General features: G+C 35.7%; 1 protein-coding gene and 1 pseudogene across 1 annotated transcript; both read right to left on the bottom strand.

Annotated features, from left to right (window-relative positions):
* Positions 1–353: 353 nt before the first annotated feature.
* LOC117343085 (protein yellow-like) lies at positions 354–4817 on the bottom strand. The gene is made up of 3 exons (XM_033905368.1): positions 3550–4817; positions 1446–1532; positions 354–802 (listed from the first exon to the last, which is right to left on the bottom strand). Exons 1-2 carry the CDS (start codon positions 4793–4795, stop codon positions 1483–1485), a joined length of 1296 nt encoding a protein of 431 aa, XP_033761259.1. The 5' UTR covers positions 4796–4817; the 3' UTR covers positions 354–802; positions 1446–1482.
* Positions 4818–6865: 2048 nt separating this feature from the next.
* Positions 6866–24930, bottom strand: LOC117343208 (annotated as a pseudogene).
* Positions 24931–25346: the final 416 nt, after the last annotated feature.

Below are 25346 nucleotides of genomic sequence, written 5' to 3'. Positions count from 1 at the left end.
GTATATATAACAGTTATTTAGCAGGTACACTATAGATCATTAATGTAATATTATCCTTAATATAGTGTTTAATTTTAGCTAATGATAAGGAATGGAATGATTGTGTGTATGTATGGAAAAATTTAAATGTAAATATATTATGTACTGTAAGAAATCTTCAGAAATAAAAAAAAAAAAAAAAATGAAAAAAAAATGGAAAAAAATGTCCAAAAAAAAAAAAAAGTCCAATAAGGATTTTTATTTTCATTATTATTTACAGTTCCGCATAGATGTGTATTTACATTTGTTATAACTGCATATTTCACATCAAATGTTGCCTTTGATGTTTCGTAAATATACTGAATAACATCATGGTGATAAATATGTGCCTGTGGCGATGTGGACACATTTATTAATCAAAATGCATGTAACATATATAAACAAGAAGTCGTAAGTTCACCAGCACTGTGGTCAAATACACATCCGAAGTAATTACTCAGTGTCACAAACACATCCGAGGCGTCCGAATGGATTTCCTGCATGGTTTGAATGGATTTCCCGTGCCTGCGTAGATATAGACTTAGGTTATCTGCTTTAGTACCATTTCTCTCATCTAGGCTGCGCTCATGAACTTTGAAGAGAAGCCAAACAGAAAGTTGAAAACTAAGGCAGGCAACCAGTCAAGTAATTTGGGCTACATTTATAACTGAGGCGTCTGCATGGAGTGATTACTGTAAACCAAGGGTCACACACATGAATGTATCTCTTGTCTATGTGGTCACATTGGGAGTGTGGAGAGAACCGCAGCGTCAGCCACAAAGATCTGTAAATGAAAATATAGTTTTAATGTAATTTTAACATAAATACAAAGTAAAGTAATTAATACAAGATTCAGGCTTTAAAATAAACTATAATATTAAAGTTAAAAATAATATATTATACAAATATATCATGGGTGTCTGTGCAATAGTCAAGAATATTTTACACGAGGTACTGGCCTCGTGCAATAGAACATCGGTCGATTACCTGGATCGAGGGTCAAATATTCTGGACTATTGCACAGATACCCATGATATGTATACTTGTTTTATTACATAATCACTAAAACACACTTGGAATCACTGACATCTCGACTTTTATGTAAGTCTAGAAGTCACCATGACTGTCCTCGGCAGTGTTGACATTCGAGTAACTTAGATGCTTGGAAGTGTAGGACGAAATTCCGAAACGTCACCTGTGTTCAATAGTTCGCACGAGATCAAATTCCAAAGCGTCACAGGTGTTCAATAGTTCGCACGTGACCGTGCAATAGTCATTTTAGCCGTGCAATAGTTTAAAATGTAGCTTATATTTATAGTTAAGGAAAATCAAACGCATTATGTAATAAAATGAAATATAATTATAATATTATAATATTTAAGAAGAAAATATGATATAGTGATATGATGCTATACATTTGTACTTACACATTCATGTACTTTACTGTAACTTGTGTGTCCAATGTTACCCACACTGGTTGGATACGGCGCCATAACACGGTCGTCTGTATTGTGCTGCACATAAAGTAACAGAAGATATTTTATAACCAAATGTTTTCCAACATTATAAAAAAAAGTATATGACACACGTTGATCAGCAAAATTATATAAGCTTAAACAAGGCAAGACCTTTAGGTGAAGAATTTCAGTATTATTTTCGATATCAGCTGCGTAAGATTCTTGTTCTCGGAACCCTCTTAAAGTTACGCAAGACCTTTTTTTAAAGAATGCCGTATGCTGAAGTCATTTAATCAAACATAAAAGACTACTTTAAATTTGTACATGAAAACACACTACTGAAAAAAATGACAAAACGTGTTTAGCATCAAAAGCTACATTTTAAAGCTTAAGCATGAGGCCCATGGGCCTTAACGGTAATCTACATTCTAATACGCCCTTTTATTGCTGTGGTAAATAACAATATAAACTTAAGAATATTTCTAGCACAATTTAAACTAGAAAAATAACAAGTAAGCAAGGACCTAGTCGTGTGACTATATACCCTCGTACTATTCAAGAAGCTAATTTCCATACCGCTCAGGAGTACGTTTGACATTTGGATTCCAAAGCAAATCCAAGGAAGCAAATTATACATTATACTTGTACATGAACTATTCGTATGACGTGACTCGTGTTTCCTTCCACCCCCATATTTGTTGGTATATTACTTACTTGATGGCTTTGATTTGTGTCTTAATACCTTAAATATCTAACCCTCTCTCAGTGTCTTTGACCACTTTGTGGTTGACATTTGGACACTGACTTAGCCTTTGACCCAGTGACATTGACTTTTGGTCAGGTGACTCATTATCAAATTTCCACCGCTTTTTCTTTGCAACGTCAGAACAAGCTGTTCATCAATTAAACGATACAAAATTCCACTTTTAACTTTGTCCCAGTGACCTGACATTGAGTCAGTTTACTCATGTCTAATTCCGACTAAAATTGGCTTCGTTATGTCGTAACAAAATGTTCACCAGTGAAAATATTGAAAATTTGACATTTGTTTTTAATCCGGTGATCGTCATCTTTGGTTAATTGACTTATTATTTAATTTACCTTCGGTGTTCATTATATAGAGACTATATAGTTCTCTATATAAAGAACACCTTTAAGGAGGGGTGTCAATCTTACCGAATAACCAAGCCCACACACCTTGACCAAATACACATTGTAATGCATTATCTCATGCTACTATGGTAACGACAGAGCCACCAGAAATACTTCGAACCACAAAAGGAAAGGAAGATTCACCAGTGTTATCATGGTGACAGCCAGGAAATTGTAAAGCAAGATAGTCTTTGTTACCGTGCAACATCAAAAAACTCGTGTTTTATAAAGGAAAGAAATCATGCGTTATGTTGACATTAAAAAAGAGAAAGGAACATAATGGAGGGCTCAACGAAAGCAACAATAAAACAACATCACAGACTGGAAACAAATCAAAGGATAAACTACTAACAGACATAATATTACAGACGGAAGAAAGTATTATAGAAGGGGGCAATAACAGCACCTATATAGGAATGACAAAATGATTAAAAGATTAATGCCAAAATAGATTTTTAAAAAAGATACCTCAAATCGAAATGAAAGAGAGAAGAAGGTAAATGAATTGAAATTCAAAGAAAAAGAAGCATGAAATCTAGTAACACCAAAAGGTAGCAAAAAGGTAACCACCAGTTAGCACGGGCTCTATTAAAATGAAACAGAAACGGAAACGCGTTATAGTTATATGTATCAGACAAAAACCGAAAACCCATTAAGAGTTTATGGGTAAGTTGATATCAATATAAGATCTTTAGGATGTTTATAAAATATTTATATATCAGAACATCTATTTAAATGTGTTTGCATTTTGCATATCTTATATGATGATAACTTCATACCTTGTCATCAAACACTTTCATTACCATATTTTGAATAGGTAGAAAAAATCAGTGAAAGGTTTATTTTATATTTTTATAGATAATATCAAATGACACATTTGAAAACGTAAACCATTGTTTTCATAAATGCTGCACAGCTTTACCTGATTCAATGTTTCTCCGTCGATCTAGGTAGCCAATCTCTCCTACGTAGACTTTCCAGATCAACACGTTCGGCCCACTACTTCCGGTAAAGTCCATAGATTGCAGGAGGTACTTATGGAGTTTGTTAACAGTAAACCATAGATATCCGTCTGTATCGAATGTCAAAATGTCGACGAAGTTCATACAGGTATCACTGGATAATATCTTAGAGACGGATTTCATCATCACCCTTCGGAACGACTTCCTTTGATTTTTTCTATCTCGATCGATGTCCCATCTGTATATTGAATTAAGCTCAAGACCAGAGAAATACAAGCGGTTTTGCCTGCTGTACACCATTCCCTCAGCTTGTGAAGGTTTGTCACCGACCTTTCGGACAAATCTTGCAAAATTCCCACGTGGGTTACGTGCAATACGTGAGGATACCTGATATACACTATGCCCAGAAAGGGACCCAAAATAAATATAATTCATGTCCGCAGACAGTGCGATGCCATTTATCCCAGCAGACAAGGTCAACGTTTCTCCCAAGATGGTGATGTTTCCCCTGCCTGGTTCGGGTAGCATAGATGGGTGGGAGAAGAAATGTGACCTGTTACGAATTCTATCATACACAACCATTCGGAATGCGAGGGTATCCGAAATAAAAGCGTATCTCGGACTAGATCCCCTGTACATAACGACTATGTCATTGAGGAATGTTATATTACGATTTGCTACACTGTTGGGGAATACATGACGAGTTATCTCCGTCATTTTGTTTATGTCGTATATCACAATTTTAGCCGGACAAATGTTTTGTGTGGGTGTTCCATCAGCGGCGAAGAAGTTGATCCTACCGGTATCAATGATCCACATCCAGCCAGTGTTCGGGTCAATCTCCATACTCTGTACACACTGAAGGAAGCGACAGTCTCCAATCTTCTGCGCCTCCCAGCTCGGAAATGGCTGTAACACCGAAATCCCCTTCCTCACGACAACCCTGTTCAAGGTTGAAGGGACACCCCGCCGCCATCTTGGAACAGTGACGTAAACATTGTTTTTGTACGTTTTTATTCCACTAATGATATTATTATGCGGGATGTAGTCCTCGTTTTCCAGCGCCTTGTGGCGTGCTGTGTCGTTTGTCCAAACGTAGTCTATTGTTTCAAATGAATGCATTATTCGTTCGTCCTTACATCGCGGTCGAGGCCTGCCTCCAGCGACGCCTAGTGTCGCCGTCGTTATAACGAGCGCTATTGACATCGAAAGACGTATGAAGTGTTCCACCATGGTGCAAATGTGTGTAGATAAAATGTCACCAATGAACCTTATATAAGATTTCAGTCACCAGTCGCCATATCACACAGGCGGATATGCAGGACCTTAATCACATCTTGTGGTTTCCATGCAAACAATGCATGTATAGAGATCAATAATTGTTCTTTGTCATGCAATGTACATCCTAGTGATTGTTCCAGGAAGATCACTAATTATTTTCTTTGATAACTAAATAGCTGCACCTATTTGAACTGTTGTTATACATGTACCACGTGTAACAATGATTATTTGAAACACATCACGTGATATGGATATAACACATCGCATATTCTTCTCGGAGGGAAAAAATCCTGCGTGAAGTAGTTTCCCTTCCGATTGTTTAGAAATGGCAGACGAACAGAAACTCAAACTCGAAGAAAAAAACATAGAAACAATTCCGAAAAACAGGAATCCTCTTAACACAACAATATTACCAATTGTATCGATCAACTGTTTCCGAAATCCTGACAGACAACTGGTAATAATAGGGAATCGTATCAATCAAGTTACTTGAAGTAAGGGAGTTTGTAATACTAGTATAAACTGTATTTGTACAGTATACTGAAGATCTCGACTTTATTTCAAAGTATTATTATTTAAGTGTTTACGTAATTATACCTTGGGGTCGTCGGGGGATATTCAGGTAAATAACCCTTCATTTACACTGTAATCTTGGTCAAAAATCCATAATATTCAATACCCAAAATTTATCAATTTGATTTACCTGTGTAGACTGTATATAACATATTCAAATTATTTTAAATATAACGAAATATCGACTTTACAACATTTATTTCTGAAAAAGTTATAAAACCTGAAGAGTATGCGATACAGATGAAACAAAAATCTTTAATCACAATGCGGAAGGCTCACTCTTAGCCAGAACAAAAGCTTGATCGTATAGAGTGTATTATAAAAGTGGTGGGTGGCTAGTGGTGTTAAATCCCATATAACTCAGTACCAAATAGCCAATGTAAATCACGAGTTGTTATAGTACTAAAAACACCATAAAGAAAATCTACATTGCATAGGGATCTTGCACTAAAACAAACCTTGGTAGCGATAACGAATCTGAATGATGTTTGAAAAGTTCTGTATTGTAAAATCATTCATGTCAGAAAAGTTAAAGACGAAAATATAGTGAGTGAGTGAGGAGGAAGCAAACTATTGGTTATCGGAATGGTTTCTTTTAGAACACTATCAGCTTATAATTACAAAAAATCAAAAACAAAAAACTAAAGATAAAGTCAGATTGTCCAATGCAAGAAAATGAACCTAGATTGCGCTGTAAAATTCAACGAGATGAAGTTATCTTTATGAATAAGATGTCAAAAGTTCAGAGAAAGAACTGCTAGCGTATCCAACTCTTCAGCCTAAGAGTCACATTGTTGAACTGCACAGTATTGATTGTGATATCAAAACAATTACAAGTTGTTAAACATATATACTGATGGTTATCTATTTTGAAAGGTTCAATATAATGTACGATACAGATGAGAAATATTTAATTGATTTACATAGGGGCGGCTCAAATAGCTATGGTTGATAAAAGTAGGACAGATGAAATAGGACCAATGACCGGATTACACCAAAGACAAGATATTAGCATTTTTGTTCAATGGAAATGGAGTGCAAGATAAAGTACAGCCAGAAATGTCAATAAATAAATAAATTGCATCATACTGCTGCACGTTTCGTCCATATGCATGATGTAGGACTCGTGAGTGATATACCACGCAGGCGGCCTGGAAATAGTATTTTCTAGTCCATATATTAACAGTAAGCTGTGTAAATAGGTCTGTGCGTTTGTTTTTAGGGATGAAATGTCCTCGCAAAAGCCGGAGTAATATGAGGACGGGTGTCAAGAGGGCACCTAGATTAAAAAAGCACAGAAAGACAGACAGAGCAGTGAGAAAAGAAAGGACATATTTATGATCTCTGGTGATGCTATGAGGATCTATGTTTGTCTCTTAATATGGTGGAGCCTTGAAAGAAAAGAAAAACCGCAGACATCAATGACCATTTAAAAGTATTATATTTATTGATATTTAAACATCATATCAATACATTATACATACATGATTGTAGCTCTAATTTTGGTAATCAGTTATCACTGTTAAGGTTTTACATAAATGTAACCCTGGTAATTACTAGCCGCAAAATACCGCTCGGCTAGAGAGATCTTCTCTTGAGCTCTATCGGTTGAGCGTACGATTAGTAAGCAAGAGGTCCCTATATGGTTGCCAATGTAACAGAGCGCATGGTTAATCAAATTTAAAAATCACTACCTCAGCTAGGGATCGAACCCGGGACCTCTGGCTTACTAGTTTTACACTCATCTGCCAATCGAGCTTAAGGGAACATCTGTCTAGCAGAGCGGTACATTGCGGCTAGTATTTACCAGGGTTACATAAATAAGATTTTATCCCGAAATATTTCGGTAAACTCAGTGCTTTCCGTACGTATAACAACGAAACATACCATGTTTTGTGGTAAAATAAAAAAATAATTCAATAAAAATACAAAAATATTGATCTCAGCTTATTTAAGTCATCTAAATACATGTACATTGTTTTTTAATGGCACAATACAAAACTATTGGAGCTTGACTAGAGTTAATAACATGAGACAAGTTATCAACTCTAGTCAATATGTCTTATATTACGATTATGAAGGTGAAAACAGAACAGTGTAGGAATCTAAATAACTGATTCAACTTAAGAGTCGCTTCCCTGAGAACGGGACATATATTTTAACATTATAGACCCTATAATTTGAAAATAACACACTATTTTGAAATACAACAATAGGATAATTCACCGGAAATATATTTCATGGACACAGGCATGTTTTCCATATCTAATAGGAAAAAAACCCAGGTGCTTTCCCATGTCTAGATGGCACTAGATTTTGATGATTTTTGCTATCAATACTAACAAACCGTTACATGATATCTTCTTCTGTAACTATAAAACAAAATATAGAATTGAAGCTGTGCGAATGAAATTTAAAAAAACACACACACACACACACACACACACACACACACACACACACACACACATGGAAAACGAGTGTTGACACTACTTTGGAACAAAAGGAAGTAGTTCTCTCTACTTATTGACATCGGCAGATATACATGACCTGTTTCCTATATGTTTTGATTTATATCATTGAACGTTTAAGGGTGGCCTCCCCTATGACTAAATGCACGCACATAATGTATGTGTGTGTGTTTTGGGAGGCTTGTCTCTTTATGATAATAAACTCCCAAATATAAAGAGCGCTAAGCAGGAGTAACAACTATCATTTCAAAGGCTCTGGTATGTCTTGGCCGGCGGCAGAACGCTCAACTAAAGGCCAAATGTAAGGCAGTGTTAAGGGCGAAATCAAAAAGAATAAAGTTGCTAGAACGACAAAAAAAGGATCACAAATTAAGTCTCATCTTACGATCATGCAATTTGGGTAGCAGGTACAATTTGTTTTACGCCATACCTGTTCCCTATACAACAGCGTAATTTAAATTTTGTAATATATCAAAGTGTATAGAAGATGGATTTCATTTTGTGATAATTTGCAGAGAGTATGAAGATGAATTCTATAATTTGAACAAAACTGCAGAAATCTAAGATTGTTTGTTTTTTGAAACTAAGATGACAGACGCATATTAAAATATTTTGTGTACATATTCAAATTCTGAAAAAAAACTTTTAGTTTATTATGTGCCTGGTGAGGCACTGGTTTTCTTATTCTCTTATTATTTTATATATGGATTGTATGCAAATGATTGACACCTTAATGAAACAATTAAGTTAAAAGTTGTGTACATATACATATAAAATCAATTGAAGTATTACGATCGGGAAATGCCGGTGTGGACCCGGGTGACATAATGTTACTTGGCATTCTAATCTTAATCTGTGATATTTACTACAACTTAGTTGTACATGGTTTAAAATTGGTTAAATGAAGTTTTGAATGCTTTTTCATTGCCAGGTTTTCCGTACGTCCAGAAACCCACCAAAATATAAGCTGAGGCAAGATTATGTGGTAAAAGTAGTGTTTTTAGTACAGAGGATTTATCAAGAATTCTGTTGCCAAGGCTCAGTAAACCGGAAAGTTAGAATACTCAATTGCTCTCGTTACATTGTTGCTTTTAATGTGTTCTAGGGAAAGGTAGACAACATGGTCCTCTGCAGAGAATACCGAAGCGCTCTTTCGAAGCCAGAACCCGGTTACCAACCATTTACATGTATTTATGCAGCATGACATATAATTGGCCTAAAATATAATGTCTGCCTTCTCTATTTATAATCAGCAACACTCCCTGTAAAGGTCATCATGATGTCATCTATCACGTCATTCTCACATAGATTTCCTAGATCACACTCTTTTTACTGATTCTAGTCTTCATCGCTGTCATGTGTTTCGGCGGTAATTCCCCAGCTTTTGCGGATTTGATGTTTTCGTAATACTGGTGTCGTCACTTTTCGCCATCTCTACAGTAACAAAAAAATGTGTTACTGAACTGATATTGGAAAACCTAAGTTGCTTAGATACTGATAAAGGAATATGAAAAATATTTGTATTTTATACAGATTAAAAACAAAATAGAACTTTATTTATTATTTATGATGATAAGTAATTGTTATATTTTGCTATTACCAATAAATGACACCTGCGATTACCGTTTTCACTGTATATATATTTTGTATTTTGTTTGGACGGAGGAACACATGCTTATGAAACTACGAAGAATTTTCTTTTAGATCTCCCCCTCCCTCCTCATTATGTTCATTCGATTTTCAAATATATTTTAAATGATCACGAACAATTAAGAATAATAATTTGATATAAAAAATGTACTGTTTTCTTTTAGATTTTCTCTTGTTATTACATGTAAGTTCATACTTCTTTGACTTTATGCACTTGATGCAATTTTGTATGAATATATTAACATAGCTTTTCATATTCAGAAATTTATGTTTTATTAATGTATATCCTGCTCAGAGGGATAGTGTGTCATCGTGGAGAGCGAAATGTTAGCGTTGTTTTCCGGTAGAAATTTAATTTATATATAGACTACAGTAATCGAGTTATATAGAGTAGGACAAGTTGATATATATATATATTATAATATTTTGGAAATGTTTATTCTCTTCTGATTACACGAAAGTTGATTAGGTGTTGGCTAATAAAATTTTGATTTGACTTGGAGCGCGCGCAAGTTTAGGCAAACATATCGTTTACGTCTGTTTTTCTCTAATTTGGACTTCCCTTTCCCAATTGGAAAACAACTCCGTCATATCTTGAGTAAAACAGTGTTTTTGAAGAAACAATAAAAATATCTTTTACATAACTTACACTGACACCGCCTTTGTAAGCCATGCCATTTAGCATGTATACAGGTACGGTAAATACAATTCAGTATGTCCAGACACCGATATCACATGATTGAATCACATGACTTTTCTTGTACCGTCACATGACTCTCATCAACAAAATGGCTACCAACATGGAAATATCGCCGACCTGTTAACGTCATTCGCGAATTTAAAGTCATTTTGAGATCAGAATTCGCGAAATTATGTATTCGCGAATAGGTCAAATTAGGTGAGTTCGCGAAATTAAGTACCCGCGAAATGTAAGTGATTTACAGTATTTAAGCATTTTCATTGATCTTGACAAGGATATTTATAATATTAAGGTATTTCGTGTACACAAGGATATTACACCCGAATAGTTTTATCGACCAAGTTATGATGATAGAGATTATGGGATACTTTGTTGAAGTTTAATGTACAGTGGGGTAACTTAGTATTTTGTTTATGTTAAAGTATTTTCATACAGAAATGAATTATTTACTAATATTTTATTTAAAGATGTGATTTTTGAATATTGCTGTTGTAAAAGAAGGTTAGTGTTATATTGAATTGTGCTGATGCATATTTTACATGTATATATGCAACATAAAAACAAAGATATAAAGGGTAATATTATATATAAATCTCATTAGAATATTTCTGCCAAGATTGATATTTAAAACTGAAACTATTGGTGCATCCTATACGAATTAAGATCAATTATATTATTCATTTGTTATAGGTTTTCTATTTATTCCTACGAAACTTTATATAAGTATAGGTAACATATTTACTTGAAGGCGAAACAATGTATACCCTACCTGAGACAGTGATCCTTCTGTAGTAGCTAGCTTATAAGAGCCATATAAAGGGATGCACAACATAGACAACACGGATAGCATGATACCAAAACCCTGGGCCCAGTTAGGGTACTCGTATGTTTTGTTGTATCTGAGAGGTCGGTACATGATCAGCGGAGCCAGCAGGAGAGTCTGTTGGACGAGAAATCAAATTTACAAATACATCGCATACCAAAATAGTTTCCATTTCAAATGAGAAAATCAAGTGTGTCTATGTAAATATAATATTTAAAACTGGTCTTTCCGACTGAAAATCATAAGACATGCTGTGATATAAAAATAGAGAGAAAAAAATATTCACGAATTTGTGCAGAAGTCTAATGCAAATCTTAAAAGTTTTCAATTCTTAATTTACTGACATGCTTTTAACCATATATTTTTCTTTGGTAGTTATAAAAAGGGAAATTTATTGTAGTCTTAGGCTATTATGTATATGATGCATGTACAATCTGTGGACGACGTGTGGTCTACTGTGCGTTGTTAAATCCCACAACTGTATGCTATTATGACGTATTTAAGAAAGTATTTGGGTGACACAACAAAATCTACGAACAACGTTGTACTTATCAATCAAATAATGTAAGGGCATATTACCAAACATAGCGTAGGTGACAGGTATTTCCAGCAGAAATGTAGGTAAGGATTGATCCGGGATCCTATCATCATCTCGATCGCGTCATAGAACCGATCAACACCTTTACAACAGAACAGGAAATGTTAATACACCACAACGCATGTGAGTTTATGTTGTAATAATTTTCGAAACTTACTGTAAACGTGGTTATTTTCGCGGGGGTTAATTACGCGGTTTCGATATGTAAACTATATGCATTGGAGTATTTTTCGCGATCATCCACCTTCGTTTGTAGTTCGAGATGATGCAAATTGATATCAATATAATACGCGTAGGGGGGAAATTTTCGCGATCAAAAGCGTAAATTGCCTCCTCGCATAAATTTCCACGTTAACAGTAGTCATTGTAGTGACATTACAACATCATATCATTACTGATTACTTTAAACGTTGAAAGACACAGATATATATATTTTTTGAAAAAACATATACCGAACACCCAGGCTATTGCCACAAGTTCCCAGAATACAATCCACAGAATAACCATTCCGCTGGCTGAGTAGTAATCAAACAGCTGGAAAATGTATATTCCACCCTGAAAGAAAATCGCATATGTTTTAGGAGAGGGAATTAGACTCGATACAAAATCAACAATCTTTTAAATAACTGTACATGTATACTTTTGTAAGTTATATTTATCAAAATCAGTGATTTTGTTTTGATGAAATACTTGTCTACTTATAAGTTATTCAATTATATTCCATTATTCCTTTGAACTCGGGTTTAATACCAATCTGCACATTGAGGATCATAAAATGGTTGCACTGTACCGGATCTAGCGGTGAGTTAGAATAATAATTTTGTAAATGATAAAGTTCATCAGGTTGTTTTCAGTCATGTTCATTGTTCGGTATCAAACTTACCCGTGAAAGCAAAAGAAATGCCAATAAGAAACGATAAGAGACAGTATGCGACTACAAGGATAAACCGACGATTCTGGCGTCTCAGTAAACGTGGGGAAAAGTCCAGAACTGAGCTGATGATTTCCCCAACGGTAGTAAGCTTCAATATAAACATGATAGAAATGCAGTTAAAACTAACATTTATTGATTTGACAATTAAATTTTTATATCTCTATGGTAATTCATTTGAAGACGGACAATAACCCGCTTACTTATGTGTTGGGAAAAGCTAAGCTTGATGCCACTGGTCATAGGTGGGTTGCCGCTCTAGCCAATTACAATTTCACTCTGTCATATCGGGCTGGGAAGAATAACGCCGATGCGGACGGTCTCTCTCGCATATCTCAGGTTGGAGCTGATGTTGTTAAGGCTATATGCCAGTCAGCCGTCACTGTAGCTCCATTAATGGAAAGTATAACTGACAGTTCTGTGCCACATTTGGCCAATGAGGGTACAGCATTGCCAGATAAACTTGCTACAGTTGACTGGAAAGAACAACAAAAGTTAGACTCAGATATTGCTAGGGTTTTGGCCCTTAAGAGAACTGGTTTTCATCCCAGGGGGAAACGGCTGAGTGAAGAAACTCCATATGTCCAGAAATTACTCAGAACTTGGAACAAATTGAGTTTACAGAACGGTGTTCTATTTCGCACCATTTCTCTTGACGGTCAGGATTCCAAACAGTTGGTGCTGCCAAAACAGTATCATTCCCTCGCCCTTAAAGGTGTTCATGATGATGTAGGTCATCAGGGGAAAGAAAAAACACTTTGGTTAGCAAGACAACGCTTTTACTGGCCAGGGATGGAGAAAGATGTAAACAAGAAAGTAGAGACCTGTGGTCGCTGCATTAGAAGGAAAACTCCAACTAAACCTACAGCTGAGCTGGTGCCTATACAGACGTCGAGACCGATGGAGTTAGTCTGTATTGACTTCCTGAGTCTCGAACGGTCATCAGATGGGTCAGAAAGTGTTCTAGTAATCACTGATCACTTTACTAGGTATGCTCTAGCCATACCCTGTAAAAACCAGAAAGCCTACACCACAGCTAAAGCACTCTATGAGAAGTTCATAGTGTACTATAGTTTCCCAGAAAGGCTCCATAGTGATCAGGGCCGTAACTTTGAAAGCGAGGTTATCAAGCATCTTTGCAAAGTGGCCGGGGTTAAGAAAACTAGAACAACTCCATACCATCCCATGGGAAATGGTTCAGCTGAGAGATTCAATAAAACACTCATAGGGATGCTAGCTACCCTAGATGAGTCCCAGAAAAAGGATTGGAGGTCCTATGTAGCACCAATGGTCCAGGCCTATAATGCAACCCGAAACGATGCCACGGGGTATTCTCCACACTTTCTTATGTTTGGGTGGCACCCCAGGTTATCGGTGGACGCTTTCTTAGGAACTGACCCTGGTCAGCAGGGTGCAGTTAATCCGAGCTCCTATATCGGAAAACTCCGGAATAGGATGGATGTAGCTTATAAAGCTGCTCGGAATGAGGCTAACAAGAATGCTCAACAGAATAAAGTACGGTATGACCGGAAGGTTCGAGATTCTAAGTTAGAGGTCGGAGACCGAGTCCTTGTCAGGAAGGTACAGTGTAGGTCTGAAAGGGAAAAACAAACTAGCTGACAGGTGGGAGCAGGAACCCTGTGTGGTGATTAATATTCCCAACAGTGATATCCCTGTGTATAAGGTGACAAATGAAGGGTCAAGAGGTAAGAGTCGTACCTTGCACCGTAACATGTTGCTACCTTTTAACTCCATTCCATTGGAAGTTCCCCCTAAGGTGCCTGTTCGAAAGATCGGGCCAACCAAACAGCTAGTTAGCCCTGACCTAACATCCTCATCAGACTCCGATACGGAGACCGAGTTGCTTCCCCTTAAGCACCTAAGACGTTCCACTAGGAGGAGAACGAACCGAGAGGATCTGACATCAGACTCTAATCAAAACCGTTCTGAGCCCAGTAGAGAAATCGAACAGGGTTCAGACACGTTTGAGCCTGAGGGCAGTATCATCACACCAGATCCGGAGTCGGATATACAAGTAAGTGTTGATGTGCCCTTGTCAGAATGTGGTTCTTTCGTGAACTCGGAGAGCTCAGAACAGTTAGATCAATGGAGCCCTGAAGCGGTTCAGCCCCGCCGTTCTACACGAACAACTAAGCCTCCTGATCTATACGGGCAATGGGTTTACCTCCTACAGAGTCATTCATGTCTGTCGTAAATTAACCAGTGTACTTGTCTACAACAACCCATGTCTTTCGATTGCAAGTAACAACTATATACCACCACTGTTATTTGTATTAGTCTATAACTTGTATTTTAATAATTAATATCTTTTAAGTTTGTGACAGTCTAGTTTGTGACAGTCTATAGACTGGCTGGTAGGGATTGGCCCAACCGTCAGGGCGGCTGTACAAAAGTTAGTATTGTTATTTGGTAAACTTTTTATTATTGTATATTAACCAATTTTAAAATATCATTTGCATATATCTCTGCTTTGATCGATGGTTGGGGTTGGTATGGATTGCCCAAACCGCTCTCCCCATTTGATCAATATGGAGACCAATACTTGAAAAAGTGTAAAAATTGGTTAAACTAGCTTATTTTTGTTTGCTGTCTGCCGAGCTCCAGGATCTTGTCCAGCAGTTATGATAACATGTAAGTGGTGCCATTATTGTGGGTATAGGATTATACCTACATATGTATAGATACTGCAGGAGGGGAAGAATATATTGGGTCATATATATAGGCGTATATACCATACACCATTACTACACATGTTATTAACTTAACATAGGATATAGTTTTACCTGAGAAGGTTAACTTGCGGATATCCTGTGTAGTGTACCCATGAAACTTCTGGTCATGTTTTCCTAGTTATATATCCCTGTGGTCAATACAGTATCAGGGTGAGTATTAGGACAATATGTTATTGTTACCTAGTGCAATAATTTATCTGTTTACCTGTTAACCAATGTAATATATGTTAAGCAGGTATTTATGTAATGCCAGGAGTCATTTCATCAGGGAGGGGGAGTATGTAGCCCTTGGGCGCTCGGGACATGCATGTGTCAACTACATGTATGTCCCGTGCGTTTAAGGACTCTTCTCAAACGTCATCGTATGAGAGAGGTTCGATTGGATGAGAGTGTTGCACGGACTTTTCGTCCTATTCCCTGCACATATCAGTCCTGTCCCCCGCTCCCTGTTCATTCTCCATCATGCCATTGGACAGAGCAGACAACATTGTAGCTAGCCCTGGTAAGTCTGTCTTCATATATATTTTATATAAATGGAAATTTCTATTGCATAATTGTAACCGTGGTCGCGTTGTGTACTATTGTCGCGTAAATATATTGTAATTGTTCCGGTCAATGTACTACGTCCATGTTATATGTTTTGTAGGTCTTTATGCATAATAAAGAACCAATATACTGAACCTGGTGTTTCCTTGAATTCCTCACCAACGGTTACATAATTATAAATATATTTAATATAAGACAGGCTTCATGCATATGTTGTACACCGGGACTTTTTTTTTTACCTTGACTGATGACCAACAAAATCTAATCACGTGTTAAATTGGTAACCTAAGCCCCTAGGGGATTCTTGGAAAATATAATACACGTGAAGCTTTTCACGGACGGCCACACGCAGGTAAAACCATGAATCCCTTTCACAAAATGGACGTTATAAATCCCACATGTATCTACATAAGATCGGTCGACATGGATCATAATAACATTTTATCACATAGCCGTTCTGTTTTCCTGTACATACATTTTCCCCATTTAGTAACGACGTAACGCCGTTAATTGAAAATTGCACAACAAAACGGTGCCTCTTTTCCCCCAATAATACATAACATATGATAAAAAGACAAGATGAAACTGGTTGTTCATAAGGGCATCAAATCTTTCATGAATTGAAAACGCATTTAAGATCACATACAAATTATAATATCGGATGGTTTTTTATTTATGTAAATATATGTCTTACAGTATGATAGGGAATTACTTTACCTTTTACATGGTATTATGCTAGGGCATAACATATATTTATACATATACTCACCTGACTGTCGAGTCCAATAACGATAAGCATCAAAAAGGAAAGTGCCGCCCATAGCGGAGATACCGGAAGTTGTGTGATGGCGATTGGATATGTAATAAACGCTAATCCTGGACCTAGAACGTGTACAATCAAACGTTAGAGGAAGAATTAGTGAAGTGAAACAATTAATGGTTAGAGGGAGGACCAGAGAGGTCTTACATTCAAAGGTTAGATGGAGGACCAGAGAGGTGATAAGTAAATTTTATTATGAAATTTGGGTCAATAGAATACAACACATAAACTAATGATATTGTTATTACCTGCGTTAGCCACATCTTCTATTGGAATGTTGTGTTGTTTGGCCATAAATCCTAGTACAGAAAACACAGCTAATCCCCCGACCAGACTTGTAACAGTGTTTATACACGATACCAGGATAGCGTCTCTGTAATATGAACATCATTACGGTATAGATTCTCTGTAACATAGATATAACAGAATAGCTTCTCTGTAATATAGATATCCATAAAGTATAGCGTCGTTGTAAGATAAATATTACAGAATAGCGTAGCTATAATATAAACATAACTACAGGATACCGTTGCTGTAATATAAACATCATTACAGAAAAGCGTCTCTGTAAAATAAATATCAGTACAGTATAGCGTCTCCGTAACAAATATTACAGAATAGCGTCTGTGTAATATAAATATTACAGAATAGCGTCTGTGTAATATAAATATTACAGAATAGCGTCTGTGTAATATAAATATTACAGAATAGCGTCTGTGTAATATAAATATCACAGAATAGCGTCTCTAGTATAAATATCATTACAGGATAGCATTTCTGTGATAACTACAGGAGAGCGTCTCTGGAATATAAAAAAAAATCTACTGTAAACGTGGAAATTTACGCGAGGGGGATATTCACGCTAATTACATGGAGTCCTTTTGATCGCGAAAATTTCCCCCACGCGTATTATCGCGAAAATTTCCCCAACGAGTATTATTTTGATATCAATTTGCGTAATTTCGAACTACAAACGAATGTGAATCGATTGCGAAAATTACCCCAAGGCGTGTAGTTTACAAATCGAAATCGCGAAATTAACCCCCGCGAAAATAACCACGTTTACAGTATACAGGATACTTTATCTGTAATATAAATATCGGTACAGGATGGCGTCTACGTCATATGAATACCAGTACATGATAGCGACTCAATAATATAAATAGCATTACAAAATAACGACTCTGGATAGCAATCATGTGAGAGAGGTGAAGCTACTATTTAGTCTGAGTTAATCATCTCATTTTCCGACTACATTGACATTGACTGTTTAAGTCGCTATTCCTGTAAACCTCTTGTCCAATAAAGGTAATTCTATTTACTCGCCGTTTTACAATATTACAAATTCATTTTTTTAAATAACTGATTATTTACAATATTAACAACATGCATTTGGAAAATTTTAATATTCGATTAAACATTCATGTTAAAACCAATGGCAGGCTTCAGCGTCTAGGAATTAAAAAGAGTTTAAATAAGTGCTAAATCAGCAAATGAGAAATTATCTAATTTACCTGTAAAAATTATTTCCAAATCTGTTGTAACTTGCCACAGTAACCATTGCATTTATGGCGACAGCGAATGAGAAGAATACTTGTGTACCTCCATCCACCCAAACCTTTAAACATAAGATGTACAAATGTAGATAGATACGTATATATAGTTTATGTAATACTATTATCGCACTAATACTTTACTTATTATATTTTTTCTATGTCGAGCACTAGAAAAAACATGGCAGTGAGTCCATATATTTTTCATAACCTTGAGGGCAATGGTCACGTGATCCCTATGCAGAAATATAGTTTTTGCCCGGGTTGATGCCAATAAAATCGGTTATTTTCCGAAATATGTGTTTGTGTTGTTATTGTGTTTGACGATGTTTAATATATTTTTATATACGCACGATACACACGTCGGTTGAATATATATTGACATTTCGGGTTGCAAGAGGAGGTACGTTTAACGGTGCAGAGGAGCTATGTACTTTGGTCAACTGCAGCCAAACAAATGAATGACTACAATAAAAGACCACTGTAAATGTATTAAAATCAATACATAATACATCTAAATGTTATTTCAGATGAAAACATAATGGGAATTAGGAAGGGTTAAAAGTCCCAAATATCAGAATAGGTGCAATTTATGTTCGGCAAAAAATGGAAATCCTTTTAGCCAATGTTAAAAAACAAATTGATGTCCTCATTAATATTCATCTGTTTTGGTATAAAAAGGTGGACTAAAGAAACTAAAGCCTGGCTCTATAAAAAGTAATATACATGTACCTGCATGTCAGCTAGCCGAGACAAGTCTGGAGTTATGAAATAGGATACACCGTCTGTAGCGCCATCTAAAGTCAATCCTCGCACCAGTAGTATACACAACATGACGTATGGAAACAGGGCCGTAAAGTACTGAACCTAAAAAAATTAATCAAAGCATATCCATTATTGTTGTGCAGAGAGAGAGAGAGAGAGAGAGAGAGAGAGAGAGAGAGAGAGAGAGAGAGAGAGAGAGAGTCCATTCAATGTCGTTATTAAGTATTTATGTTGTTCACACTCTAAAAAGTAATATATCCCAGTTTCCCTTTTTGATACGTATTTGAAATCATATTACACATATGTGTATCAATGTATAGAAGTGAATCATGTCATTCAAGTAAACACCAAAAAATAGATAAAGGAACCCCATAGCATGAAAGGTGAGGTTCGAAGAATACTTAAGAAAGTTAAATACCTTTAATAATTGGTTTGACAGACAATAGGTCATTGTACTGTTATCCACTCCGACTGTGTCATTATATATTTACCTTACCCCTCCATCGTATCCCTTTCCAGACAAATAAACAGACAATGACCCACACAACCAGTAAGGATAGCACCAGCTGCCAAACAATACCCCCACCATCTGTGATGTCACTGGTCATCTGTAGAACTCCTCGTCTGTAAGAAGATACATGTTAATTCGCTAAATATGCTTCCTTATAAACAAATATCGGTTATTCATGTTCTGTAAGGCTTTATTTTCCCCTTAATACGACAATAATTATTTATTGCATCACCGATTTCGAATTTTGACCAATACACTTTGTATATGTGAATACAATGGTAAATGACTTGCAGTTGTTCATTCTAATAAAAAAAAACTCGTATATAAATATAAACTTGAACTGAGTAAAATATAGTACACTCGTTACTTTACATCATCAATATCTTTGGCGCTATATCATTTTTGAATGTACAATTAAACATGAAACATTTAAGGAATCGATCCCCGAATAACTGTCTTGCATATATAAGGCTTACTCCCAACATTCTACGGCAGGATCAACAGGCTGATCAGCCGCAACTTTTTCCACGGATGCATCGGAGGAGGAAGTGTTCACGGCCGCATTGTAGGGTATGCACCTGTAAATGTAAAAGGCAATGTTGTTGGCAAATAAGTATTTTTTTTACTTTCAAGTGGCTTTAATATGGAACAATAAATCAGAAAAAAGAACAGAAAAAATAACAGCAACCGGATTAATTGTTTTGATTTCAACCCTTACAATATTTGAAATACTATTTTGGTAATAATGATTTCTGTTATAGTAATAAGAACGATACCAAAACGAAAATAAAAGAAAAAGCTCAATTTTTCAGTCAGCTGCAACGACGCATACTTTTTACGAATACTTATCCAATTGATGAACTATACTTAATTATCAAGATATGGTAATACGGATATACCTTGGTGTGTTCCATTCGTTGTTGCAGGTAGACCAAGGAAGTACAGAGGTTAAACTTAACACGAAGTAGTAGCCAGCCCAAGCTATCACCATGATATAGTAAATGTTCCTCAAGGTACAAGTGATGAAATTGGATAATGCTATTCCTGAAAATGACAGCTCATGAGTATCAAGGACGAGAGTCATGATATTATTAAAAGAAATATGTATGTCTTTCCGCGGAAAATGTTTTATTGTGGTCTTGAAATACATTGTCAATGCAAAAATGAAAAAAAGCTGACAAGTTTACCGAAAATAATCCAAACCGTTACGTCAGAAAAGAAACAAAATACTAAATTCAATATGTAGGTAATTATTAAAACCTTGGAAAACAGGACAGATATTCCATGCCTTAGGTCCTGAAAGGCCCATGTATTGTCCTAGTCCAGACTCCAGCACCAACATCGGGACACCTCCCAACAGGACGAAAATCAGGAATGGAATGAGGAAGGCGCCTGAAAAAGTTAAGTCTAGAATTACACATTTTCAAGCTATGCAACAGAATGCTTAGCTTTTGTCACTGTCAAATTAATTATATATTTAATGACAAATTCCAGGTAATTTGAAACACAATTTCTTTTTTATATTGCGGTACATCGAAAACGTAGTAAAAGTATCAAAAATCAAATACATTAAGTAGCTTAGATATATGTTGTAATATATCAGGTCAATCTAACAGAGTTTAAAAGACATTAATTTTAAAATCATATTCACCTCCTCCATTTTTGTAGCATAAATAAGGAAACCTCCATAAGTTACCAAGCCCTACTGATGTCCCCAGAGAGGACAGGATTAGGTCCAGGTTAATTGTCCATTTCTGTCTGTACACTGTATCTATGTCTTCCTCCTCAATAAATCCCTCAACAGCATTAATATTGGAGTCACCGCCTACAAATCCACATATTTTTGGCAATATTTGAAAATAGAATAACTCTTGATTCAAGTTACGTTTCACTAAATTATGGATAAAATACTAAATAAACGTAAATATCGAGCGAAAAGTTACTTGTTAACTCGGCATGTTCTGGGTTTTCATAAATTTGAATTATGCCCATGCTCAGCGAAGATGTGTTTTTGTACGTCCACTAACGCTTACATTTCATTCCTTAACTCACAACTACGAACTTTTTCATGTCGTTGTTGGCGAGTTCGCAATATCTCACTGATTTGTTGAGGAAAAACATCCCATTTCTTTTATTATTACTGAACGTGTCTTACATTGTTTTGGTTATTTTATATCGACTATTTTTAATTGTTGACGTCGTGTTTGAGTCTGCGTTATCATTTAATTGTGAATTCGACATTGTGCCTAAAAATAACTTTTAAAAATGTACTTTGATACCATGGGTGTTCATATCCTCAATACTATTTGATGTGTAATTCCTCGGCAGCTATTTATTTGAAGCTAAGGTTGAAACATACATCTGTGTAATTCACAGCGTTCTAAAATTAGTTTCTTAAAATGCCTTATTTGAACAAAACATCAAAGTAATTTGCCATAACCAGAGGGTCAATAAAACCTGGCACTTGTGCAAATATGATCTACATTATTTTGTGCTGTTTACTTATGCTAACATTTAGGCGAGTAGACACTGCTGGTAGTTTTACGTAACCTGTATATCATATCTTATTCATTTGAGTGTTGACATTGTTCAAACTATATAGAGGATATTGAATGGTTTTCCGTTGAATGCAACATAAACTATATAGAGGAAATTGAATGGTTTTCCGTTGAATGCAACATAAACTATATAGAGGAAATTGAATGGTTTCCCGTTGAATGCAACATATATTTAACGATTATAATAGAATATCAATATTTTTACGAGTGCGAGGTATCGAAATATTTTGTCATACGAGTGAAGTAGGTGTAAAATTGAACATGAAAATAATTCAATTTTCTTTTTATTGCATTATCATGAAAAAAAATTAAAACATCGAAAAAATAATATTGTCAAAAAGTCTGGAAATCGATAGCATAATTCATATCAACCTGACAGCGTCGTTTTGAAAGGAGTGATAAACGTTGTTTAAGCTTTGTCTGCTGTTATCGAAGCATATGTACATGAAAAGCTAACGTCAAGTTAGTAATTTGTCAAAAATTGGGCTGAAGATTTCAGAAATACAGCGAAAAAAAGTTACAGCATTTATCTATCTTCGCTTTGGTTGGAAAAATCGGCAAGTTTTAATGAAGTGAATACAAAGTTTCGTAGCTATGGATTAGAACTAAAATTGAAAATCTACAGCAGCTTATCTACACAAGATAAGACATTACATTAACGTGTTGATCAAACTTATAATTTATAAAGTAACAAGTAATTAAATCTGTTAAAACCTATAGATATTTAGTTTTTTATTTCCATTGTTAATTCCGGGTACTCCGGCTTTCCTCCAACTCCAAAGCCTTGCACGTCATTAAATGACCCTGGCGGTTAATAGGACGTTAAACAAAAACAAAATATAGCAATGTCAATAAACGGAAAAGCATTTGGAATGTTTCTTAACATAAAATGTCGGTGCTAAAGGGCGATAATTCCCTTAAAGCAAAAAATACAGATTTACGTTAGTTTCATTGATAAAAATAAAGAGCTATATTATTACATGGATACCTAGATTGTATTATTTTAATTTTCTAGTAGATGGATTATTTCATTAACTTTATCACTGATTAACACGGACGCCTGGTGCCATTTGTGAATACCACTCCTGTAGATTTTCTAGTTTGCTTTGTAGGTTATAAAAGAACCATATGTGTCGACTTTATGCATGTTATTGTTTTTAATGTGATTATTGTCTTCGTTTTGAAGAAAAAATAAAATAAGTAAGAGAAGTAATAAAGCCACAAATGCTTCATGATGCGTAAAACTACATCATACAGATGTTCAAGTCGAACGTTTTAAAAAGTGTGACAACAATAACCAAGAAAGTAATTAAAATGACACACAAATAAATAACGAATGAGAAGTGGGTGGGTGGGTGAGAGTCAAAATACACAAGTTCAAAACAAAAAAAACTCGCTGTTTAAATACAAAGACAAAACTTGACGCTTGATCAGTGTATCGTGAAGTAACCATCTGACTTTAACTCCATCATTCATACATACCAAAGATCTGATCAATAAAATACTATTGACAGTATGGACTAAACAATAATAAACCACTTTATCACGATACATACATATATAACATCTCGATTGGAACCAAGCCGCCTTCAGCTACAAAATCAATTTATGAAGGATTCTGAAAATGTGAATCTTTATCTCATGATTATTCTGGATTTCATAATGTATTCAAAACAACATTAAATATTATATATATGTGAAATGTCAAAAACTCTACCTGTTTCCTCGCTGGCATCCATGCTTTAAGCTGTACTCGGGCAGGACTCTGTTGGTATCCAACATGTAGACGTGCCGGTCCTATTGTTTTACAGTTTACTGGTATTCCTTGGTATCCCAAATCCTTCATTGGGCATGCGTCATATTTATGCTGAATATGAAATATACATGACAGCGCTAGTAATCTGTTATCTCCATACATCACAGTTAACTATTTACAATGTATATGCATTCACCCGGAACAGCAGGTTTAGCAGAAGTGAAGCTATTCAGGGGGAAAATTGAACGATGCGAGACGCTAAATATCATTTAAATATGTCGCTCATATCAAACATGTGTAAACAAATTTTAAAAAGGAAACAGTAAAGGAATATCTATCATTTAGTTAAGCATTAAATTGTAAACCGATGCTATTATACAGTCGAGGGGTCTTATACTGTGGGAGGAAACATGGAGTAATCCATGTAGCCGGGCAGGTGACGCTTATTTTGCATATAACGTATTGACGAACACACTATAACACACTGTCCTCATTGATATTTTCACATGATTTAAAAGGATTTTATACTTGTTCAATAAATAACAACTACACGCGTTCAAATGTGCGGCCAACCGTATCAAATTATAACTTCACCTATATACACAGTCACAGAATGATATGTTTACAACCGGCTTCTATGTTCTTACTGTAATCAACATGATTCGCGTGGTATTGAATGACATTTCATTTGTTTAGTGAAGCGCATAAACTGGAAATGTATGACCCGGAAGATGGCGTTCCTCTGACAACGCTAGCTATCAAATGATTAGACCTGTGCTAACAGGCTCCTGAAATGTGAAATATGAATGATGTCGAGGAAAACGCATCTATAGATACTATGTAGAAACGACTTTAAACAAGGGAAAACGTTAACATTTCTGCCAGCTCAGCCTTAACATTTACCAATTTTAACAGAGTTTTTGCCGATACGTCACAAAATGTGCATGTTTTATACTTACAGACTTGATTCTATGATTCTATCGGGTATTCAGTCATATTAAGTCCTTAATCCAGTGAAAGCTACTATCGACTGCAAAACCGGAATATTTTACCTGAAGCAATGTAGTGTACAAGCGAGCAGCCTTTCGGAACCACGACTCCCGTACCTCCCGGATTTTATCCATTTACAAGTAAGTGAAATGTCAACAAGAATCTGCATCCAGCCACAACAGTCCGATGAAAGAAAAAGTATGTTTGTGGTTTATGTTAAAGTTTAACAATGATACGTTTGGTATATATTGATATAAACAGGTCTTTGTGTTCTTTCGTGTTCATATTTCTAACTATTACCACAATATATCTTGATGGGTGTCTTCGGCTTTGTGCTTTAGTGAGGTACATGTGGCACTATAAAACCGGGATCAGTTCCGCACTTTTACTAGGAGACCAACATATCACAGCCTCCCACAAAACACACAACACGTATGCATCTCGCATACAGGTGAGGTCGTTCTTGGATGACCTCAAC

Source organism: Pecten maximus, chromosome 15 (assembly GCF_902652985.1).
Source record: "Pecten maximus chromosome 15, xPecMax1.1, whole genome shotgun sequence".
Lineage (NCBI taxonomy): Eukaryota > Metazoa > Mollusca > Bivalvia > Pectinida > Pectinidae > Pecten > Pecten maximus.
The sequence above is the reverse complement of the archived record's forward strand: the minus strand, read 5'-3'. Positions and strand labels throughout refer to the sequence as shown.